The sequence below is a fragment of the Balaenoptera acutorostrata genome, chromosome 1 (assembly GCF_949987535.1).
Source record: "Balaenoptera acutorostrata chromosome 1, mBalAcu1.1, whole genome shotgun sequence".
NCBI classification, from domain to species: domain Eukaryota; kingdom Metazoa; phylum Chordata; class Mammalia; order Artiodactyla; family Balaenopteridae; genus Balaenoptera; species Balaenoptera acutorostrata.
This window is the reverse complement of record NC_080064.1, coordinates 40,470,470-40,479,554: the sequence shown is the minus strand read 5'-3', so window position 1 is coordinate 40,479,554 and position 9,085 is coordinate 40,470,470. Positions and strand designations below refer to the sequence as shown.

The window sequence follows — 9,085 nt, the reverse complement described above, 5'->3', positions numbered from 1 at the left end:
CTCAGGGCTCCTAAGTCCAGCACCCTGACCTGCGCACTGTCCTTTTATACAGCTATTCTCGTCTTCTGGCTTTGGGCCCATAGTTTGACGTCACAGACGAAATGCCCCTCCCCACCCCGCCTCGCCCCGCCCCTTAGGAAGCCCCGCCTCCTCGAGCGGCCCCGCCCCGCCCGGCGTTCGCTGAGTCCCGCCCCCAGCCGCTCGCCCTCGAGCGGCAGCTCCGGCGCGTCCCCGCTAGCTTCTCTTCCGGCCCCGCCCCTCCCGGCTGCCATGACAACGAGTCCGCGCCCCGCGCACGGCTGCCGCTCGGGCGGGACCCAGGCTGGACCGCGGGCCCCGGCCTGGGGGAACAGCTGCTACCGCCGCCGTCACCTCGTCTTCTCCACGTCCCCGTCCCGACCCGCGTCTCCTCGCCTCCCTCGGGTCCGCGGCCGGGGTCCCGCCCCGCCGCCCAAGCCCTGCGCGGATGCCGAAGGTGAAGGCGCTGCAGTGCGCCCTGGCGCTGGAGATCCGCTCTGTGAGTACCGGTCGCGCCCCCATCGCCGCCGCCTGGGTGTCGTCAGCCCCCGGAATTTACTCGGGACGCCGCCTCCGTTCACTTCCGAGAACCCCGGGTCACCGCGAAACCTTCTCCAACCCCCGAATCATCCCTATGGAGCTTTGATCCCGTGTCACTTGGCTCTTCCCCAACCTCAAAATCACGAACGCCCTCCCACTCCAGCCACACAGAGGCCTGACGCCCCCTACCGAACCCCTCCACCTCAGCTCCGCTAGCTTCCTCCCAGCTTCCAGTTCGCGTTCCTTCAAATCCTTTCCAAACCACTTTAGAAAGTCCTCCTCTCTCCTCTCTTAACTTTCCAGTGAATTGGGGTGGGGCAAGAGGCTTCTTTTAAAATTCCTCTTCTCTGCTCCAGTTCTTTTAGTGAGAGTATTACTGGCCCGACTTTTCCCCAGTCTTCGGGGGCGGGGTGGGGTGGTTTTCCTCCCAGATCACGGCTGGCGGATTCTTTCAGACAGATTAACAAGGTTCTGATTAGTGAAGGGGCCTTTCCTCTCAAAGTAGAGTCCCCACACCCCACAACCGAAATGTGTCATCATTGCACACAGCACCTTGCCATCTACCCCAGGGCCGATACCTCGGAAACCATTTCAGGTCCCTCCAGCCCCCAAACTCTCCCGATATTGAGAAGGAACCCCTATCCTTCCCTTCACTCCAAGAAAGGCACGAGCTTTTAGAGAGACACTACTAATTCTCTAAACTTGCTCCAGAGGACCTTCAGCCCCACCCAGTCACTCTCCAGACATGCCGAAGAGGATGGTGTCCCCCAGCTTGCTGTGGAAATCCAGCTGAGGCAGAGGACCCCCTGCCCTTCCTCAAGTGAAGGGCCTTGGACCTCCCCATGCCATGAGCAAACGCCATCCCTCAGAATAATCTCACAAGACCCTTCCAAGGGGTTTTGATCTCCTTCCCCCTCGTTCTTTACAGGACCCTCTCATTCTCCTCTTCAGATGAAATCTCCAGCCTCTCTCTTCTAGAGGAAATCCCCCCAAAAGTCTTTCCATACCTCCATTTTAGACCTGCAGGCAGTTTGGAAACAAAATTCCTCCTTCAGTCCTTTTTTTTCTTTTTCCACTTCTCTAAGTCCTTTTATTTCTCATCTCTTTCATCTCCCAGCAAAACTGTGTGTGTGTGTGTGTGTGTGTGTGTGTGCACGTGTGTGTGCTTAAATAGCCAACACCATTCCTCTGGGTGCTGCATAGAGTAGCCCTCCCCACTTCCTTCCTGCACGCCCTGCAGTCAAGGCTCTCCATCCCCCCACCCCAAAGCATCCTCTGCTTTCCTTGCTGTCTTTCCTCACATTACAATGAGGCCGCTGTAGCACAGTCCCTGAAACCTCCAGGGAAGTCACAGGACTGTTTTAGGTCTTTGGCTAGGTCTTAAAGAAAGGAAGGCCGGGTAGGGCAGAGGGTGAGGCAGGCGTGGAGAAGAAAGTTTCTGGCACTGTCGCTTTATCTTTAAGGCTGCAGAGATTTTACTCACTGCACTGTCAGAAACTCTATAGTTTTGGCTTCAGATGTTTTTTTCATCCCACAGCTGCCAAAGCTTGGCAGCCTTTTTGTAAAGGCTGGATTCATTTGGCAGAAGAATACACTAAGCTTCCTGAGCCGCTGCGCCCGGGACAGTTAGTAAAACTCCGGAGTTCAGCCTCTTTAGACTTTGTTACCGGCTGCTTCTTCCTCTTCTGCTAACCAATGCAGTTTAGCAGCCTGGTGAGAGCAGCTGCCTGACAGGCCGGATGTTGCTTTCCTTCCTTGGCCAGTCCAGACCTGCTTAGAGCAAGTACTTCGTGGTAACTGACTACTGCCTGAAGGGGTCAGAGAGAGAAAAGTTATTTCACTACCCTTTCTCCCCAGTATTAGTTGTCAGGCGGAAAGTGAATGGCTGTATAATGGAGCTTTGTTGTTCATCGTGGCTTAAAAAATTATGCAGGTGGAAACATTCCTATTTCATTTTTTTCAACAGACATTTGAACCACAGAATTTTACAGTTCTAAGAAATCTTAGCTTTCATTGGATTGAATTTCTTTTTATGGGTGAGAAAATTGAGGCTTAGCTTGACTAAATATTTTTCTAGGTTTGCGCAACTATTTAGGGGCAGATCTGCAGCAAGATGCTAAGTTTTCTGACCAGCAAAAACCCCATTAAATGACTCTGATGCTCAGAAGGAGCAAAAAAGACCGTTAATAACCATACACATTAAACAAGCTTGATTGATTTGGCTTTGATTGAATAGAGGAATTAATGTGAGCATAGATATTTTAAACATCTTTTCAATTTCATTTTTTTTTAATTTCATTTTTTTCAATTTAATTTAATTCTTTACATTTATGGGGTATAAAAGTCAAAACTGTATAAAATGATACACTCTGAGAAGTCTCATTTCCAGCCCTTTTCAAACCTGTTTTCCATCTATTTTCATCTGCTGTAGGTAACCATTTTTATTGGTGTCTGATTTATTCTTCTAGTATTTCCCTTTGTAATATAATCAAATAGATACACACACACACTGTACACTCCCCTTCCCATATATATATTTTTACTTTCCTTCACAATAGGTAGCATATTATATAAGCTGGTCTGCACTTTGCTTGTTTTCTTTCCTTAATGTATCCTGAAGATCACTCTAGGTAAGTTGGCATCTTCTTTTCCCTCAACTTTTTTTTTTTTTTTTAATAATGAGGCATAGTTATTTGTGGAATTGTTGGTGGGGGAATATTGTTGGAGAGAAGGAATCCAGTGAAGTTGCTGCTGGCTAATAGACATTTTTCTTTTTTAATAAATTTATTTATTTATTTTTGGCTGTGTTGGGTCTTCGTTTCTGTGCGAGGGCTTTCTCCAGTTGCGGCGAGCGGGGGCCACTCTTCATCGCGGTGCGCAGGCCTCTCACTATCGTGGCCTCTCTCGTTGCGGAGCACAGGCTCCAGACGCGCAGGCTCAGTAGTTGTGGCTCACGGGCTTAGTTGCTTCGCGGCATGTGGGATCCTCCCAGGCCAGGGCTCGAACCCGTGTCCCCTGCATTGGCAGGCAGATTCCCAACCACTGCGCCACCAGGGAAGCCCCCCCTCAACTTTTTATTGACATTTTTCAAACATACAGAGTAGTTGGGAGAATAGTATAATGAATATATTCCATGACCTATGTACATTAATTTGATATATCTGTATATTTGTATATCTATAATAATAAATATTTTTTACTAAAAATGTGAAAGTAAATTTTTGCCATGAGACTCCTAAATACTTCAGCATATATCTTCTAAAAATAAGGACATTGTTCTAAATAACCACAATACTATTATCACACCTAAGATAATTATCCATAATTTCTTAGTATCTAGTCCATTTTCAAGTTTTCCTAGTTGTCACAAAAATGGCTTGTATAGATAGCTTTTTCAGACCAGGATCCATTCAGAGTTTACATGTTGCATTTGGTCGTTAGGTTGTTTTAGTCCATTTTAACATACAGCAGTTCTACTTTTTCATTCCCACAATGTTTTCCCCCCCTGTGGATTTAAATTCATACACTCATACAACCATTATTTGGATCAAGATTTAGAACACTTCCATCGCCACAGTAAATTCCCTTGTTCCCCCTTTTAAGCCCCACGCAGAGGGAACTCCTCTTCTGATTTCTATCAGTGAAGATTAGTTTGCCAGTACTTGAACATCATATTAAATGAGCTATATAGTGTGTAATACTTTGTGTGGGCTTCTTTTGTTCATTGTATTTTTGAGACTCATTCATGTGCTGTGCCTATCGGTCGTTCCTTTATATTGTGGGGTAGCATTCTATCATATGATTTGTATCATGTTCTATCGTACACCACAACATGTTTACCCATTCTCTTTATTGTTGATTATTTGGCTTGTTACCAGGTTGTGGTTGTCATGGATAAAGCTACTATGAACATTCAGACCAGGCTCGGATACAGAATATCCCATGTTGTGTTATTGTCTGAATTTTTTCCCATCGTGGTGATATTTAATTTGTTCTTCTAAACTGGAAATTAGGTGTTTTATTTCTACCTGCCTATTGAAAGTGTGGCACTTCATTCCATTCTCCCCTTTCCATGTTTATTTTTCTGCTGCAGTCTTGTATTTGTGGTATCTCATGTTTAATACTGTGGTAATATGAGAGCAAAAACATAGTAAACATGAAAGGTTTTGGTGTATAACGCAATACTTTGTGTTGCTCAACAGAGCCGTGCTTTGAGAGAAAATATGTTGCTGGGAAGAAAGTGTGACTTTTCTCAAGGAATCTTGGGAGAATGATGTAATATGCCAAAGTAACTTGTTTTTAAAGAGCAGCCAAAAATTATATTTCCCATCACTTACACTTTTAATATTTGAAGCATCTTATCTTTGATATGAAAAACTATATTTGCTGCTTCTTCTCTCTAACTTCTTCTTCTTATTCAGTAGTGAAGTTTTCATGAGATTTTTTTAGGAATATAGAAGGAAGAAATTGGAGGTACAAGAGTAAAGCCCAATGCCTGGGCAATAAAATCAGCCAATTTGCTTTACCTGAATAGTGTCAGTTTTGGGTTAGTCTGTATTGTATAATTCCCATTTTTCTTCTCTATACTCACCTCACCTCGTTACCTCACTCAAATTATTGATAGCATTGAGGCAAAGAGATCTAGGTACTTTTCAATCACAGTTCATCTGAACATTCGTGATCGTTTTCTGGTTTTCTTACTCAGTTATCCTGCAGTTGGTGGTAAATTTCCCTGGAATACAGACTTTTTAAAACTTTAAAGTACTTCAAACTTACAGAAAAAGAAAACCTAAATACTGTGATCTCCCCCCACCCTGATTTAATAAATCCTCATTTTACATGTTTCCTGCAGATTTTTGTTTTTAAGAAATAAAATGTTACAGATGTAGTTAAGGCCCCTTTGCACCTCTTGCTGAGGCCAATTTTCCTCCGTCCCTTCCTAGAGGTAACATAATCAATATTCTGAAGTTGGAGTGTATTCTTTTCATTCATGTTTTTGTAAGCTTACTACATATTTGTGTACGCCTACGTACTACGTATACTATTGTTCTGTTTTAAAACTTTACACAAATGGTATCATACTGTAGGTATCCTTCTGCAGATCTGTTTTTTCCACTTCACTGTTTCTGAAATTTGTCAGTATTGATTCTTACAGATCTAGTTAATTTCCTTAATTGTTATGTAATGCTGTATATTTATATGACAGTGATTTAATCCTTATTCCCCTATTGATGGACTTTTAAATACCAGTTTTCCTCTTTTTTAATATTACAAACAATGTTGCAATGAGAATATTTGAACATACCTTCTGGTGTCCATGAGTCAGTTTTTCTCAAGAGCAGGTATTGTGCCCTAGGGAGCATTCTAGAAATTTGTGGGCTACCTTGTTTGCCATAGTGGTTGGGGGGGGGGTCCTATTGGTGTTGATTATCTGGTATTCTGCATGACTTGACTGTCCCATTGAATATGTATATGAGAACCTGTTTATAATTATTAGAGATTAAGAACCTAACTGTTTTATGTGTAAACACAAAGTCTGTTTTTTTGGAAAAAAAAATGTTTTAAATACAGTGAATTGTCCAGTAATGCAGTTACCATGTAAATTGAGGAAAGAGTGTACTTTGTTTTGTTCGGAACTCTGGTAAGAGTTTACTCTTTCAGAAAATCATGGCATCAGTGGCAACTCTGCTTGTGTTTGAGCTGCCCATACGTGACACCTATCATTCTGCTTTTGAAACAGACCAGTTCATGTTGATTCTGTGAATAGGTGCAAATATTGTATCTTCTAGCTTAGTTCTGCCTGAGCATTTACACATAGAAATATATAATTTATTATAAATTATTTTTGTATTTTTTTCAGTTATGGCATTGGTTTATTTTTTAGTTATGTGTATGGGTAAATTGCAAAATATTAGTTGTAAAAGGAGCGTGTTGGATCTTGTAGAGACCCAGTGCTCTAGGGAATAGATTTAGAAATGGAACTACCAAGTCTTAGGGAATTGGTTTAATTTCCTAGGGCTTCCATAACAAATTTCCTCAAACTTGGAGTCTTAAAAGACAGAAATTTATTCTCTCACATTTACTGGAGCCCAGAAGTTAAAACAAAGGTATTGGCAGGGCAGCGCTCCCTTAGAAGGCTCTTGGGGAAGACACTTCCTTGTTCTTCTAGCTTTTAGTGTCTCCAGGCATTTCCAGAATGTGGCTGTATAACTCCAAACTCCAATCCTAGAGGTTTCCTTTTCTGTGAATAGCCAGTTCATATCCTTTGCCCTTTAGGAACATAAGAGTATTTTTTTCTTGTTAAATATATTTTGAACACCACCAACCTTTGTTGGTTATATGTAATGTAAATGTCAAAGATCTTCTAGTTGAAGCTTATTTTTTCACTTTGTTTTTGCTCTTTTTAGTCATGCCTTTTGTTTTTATTTTCTATTTTTTGTTGTTATTGTTGCTGGTAAACAAAGAATGCTGAGTCTTTAAGTTAACTTTTTACAGAACTATAGCATATATTCAGAAAGTGCACAAATCCAAAGTGTGTAATTACCACCCAAATGGATAATTAGAATATTATCAGCACCCCAGGTTGCTTCCTTGTGCTCCATCCCTTCCAGCCACCCCACCGGGCCCCCTTCCCCTCCCAGAGGTAACCACTATCTTGACTTCTATCACAGCAAATTTTGAACTTTTGAAGTCAGCCTCTTTCTTTCTCCCTCCCTTCCTCCGTCCCCTCCCTCCCTCCTTCCACTTTTACGTATAACTTCTTTGTGAGAATTCATCCATGCTGTTATGTGAAGCAGTAATTCTTTATCCTTTCTATTGTTCCCCCCCAGCTTTACTGATACATAATTGACAGATAGCATTGTATAAGTTTAAAGTGTACAGTATGTTGATTTGATAGGTTTATAAATCGCAAAATGATTACTACCATAGTATTAGCTACCATCTCCATCCTGTCACATAGTTGCCATTTCTTTTTTGTGGTGAAAACAATTAAGATCTACTCTCTCAGCAACATTCAAGTATATATACAGTGTTATTAGTTATCGTCACCGTGCTGTACATTAAGTACCCAGACTTGTTAATCTTATAACTGGAAGTTTATACCCTTTCACAAATATCTCCCCATTTCCCCCACCTCCTGAATCCTTGGTAAACACCATCCTACTCTCTGTTTCTCTGAGTTTATCTTTTGTAGATTCCACATATAAGTGATATCTTACAGTTATTTGTTTTTCTCTGACTTGTTTCACTTAACGTGATGCCCTCAGGGTCCATCCAAGTTGTCACAAATGGCAGGATTTCCTTTTTCCTGATGGCTGAATAATATTGGTACATATATATCACATGCTCTTTATCCATTCATCCATTATCCATTGACGGACACTTAGGTTGTTTTCATATCTTGGCTGTTGTGAGTAATGCCATTGTGAACATGGGAGTGCAGATATGAGATCCTGATTTCAATTCCTTTGGATGTATATCCAGAAGTGGGATTGCTGGAGCATATGGTCATTCTATTTCAGATTTTTCGAGGAACCTCCATACTGTTTTCCATAGTGGCTATGCTCAATTTACATTCCCACCAGAAATGTCTTAGGGTTCCCTTTTCTTCAGATCCTCACCAACACTTGTTATCTCTTGTCTTTGCATGATAGTTACTCTGACTTGTGTGAGGTGATATCTAATTGTGGGTTTGCTTTGCATTTCCCTGATGATTAGCGATGTTGAGCATCTTTTCATGTACCTGTTGGCTATTTGTATGTCTTCCTTGGAAAACTATTCTGTTCCTCTGTATCCATTTCTATTGTTGATGACATTTTCATTTTTTTCCCAGTATTGGGATATTACAAATTGTGCTCCTGTGAACATTTTTGTACATGTCTTTGTTGCATATTTTGTATTCAGCAACATTGCTGAAATCTCATATAAGTTATTTGGATTTTCTATGTGGGAAATCATGTTTGTAAATAAAGTCAGTTTTGACTTCTCTTGTACAATGTTTTTTCTTTTTTTCTCCTTTTTATTACTTATGTCCTTGATTAGAATCCCAGTATAATGTTAAATAGTGGGAATAATAGTACATATACTTGTCATTATTTTAAGTTATCCCGCTGAAGTTTCACCAGTATTAGATTGAATCTTATGAAATTGCTAACAATGGGCCATTTTTTGACAAAAAAAAAAATGACAATTTCATATATTTCAACCTAATATAATATTGGCTGTAGGATTTTCATTTATTGAGTTAAGAAAGTCCCCTTCTATTCCTTTTTTTTTTTTTTTTTTTCCTTTTTTTTTTTAATGGCTGCACCCGTGGCTTGTGGGACGTGGGATCTCAGTTCCCGCCCAGGGATTGAACCTGGGCCCTCGGCAGTGAGAGTGCGGAGCCTTAACCACTGGACTGCCAGAGAATTCCCCCTAATTTTTAAAATATCCTGAGCTTTGAATTATATTGAATGCTTTTCCCTCAGTCTAATGAGATTATTATATAACATTGTTCCCATGTTCTAGAGAAGGGACACATTTT

General features: G+C 41.4%; 1 protein-coding gene across 4 annotated transcripts in view; it reads left to right on the top strand.

The window, feature by feature from the left end:
* Positions 1–267: 267 nt before the first annotated feature.
* The window catches only part of SPATA6 (spermatogenesis associated 6), a 163,227-nt gene continuing 154,409 nt past the window's right edge, over positions 268–9,085 (top strand). For all 4 annotated transcript variants that reach the window (XM_057548124.1, XM_007164491.2, XM_057548120.1 and 1 more), the window contains exon 1: positions 268–517. In XM_057548124.1, coding sequence (XP_057404107.1) covers positions 467–517 — 51 coding nt within the window. In that variant the 5' untranslated portion in view covers positions 268–466. The remainder of the gene's footprint in view (positions 518–9,085) is intronic.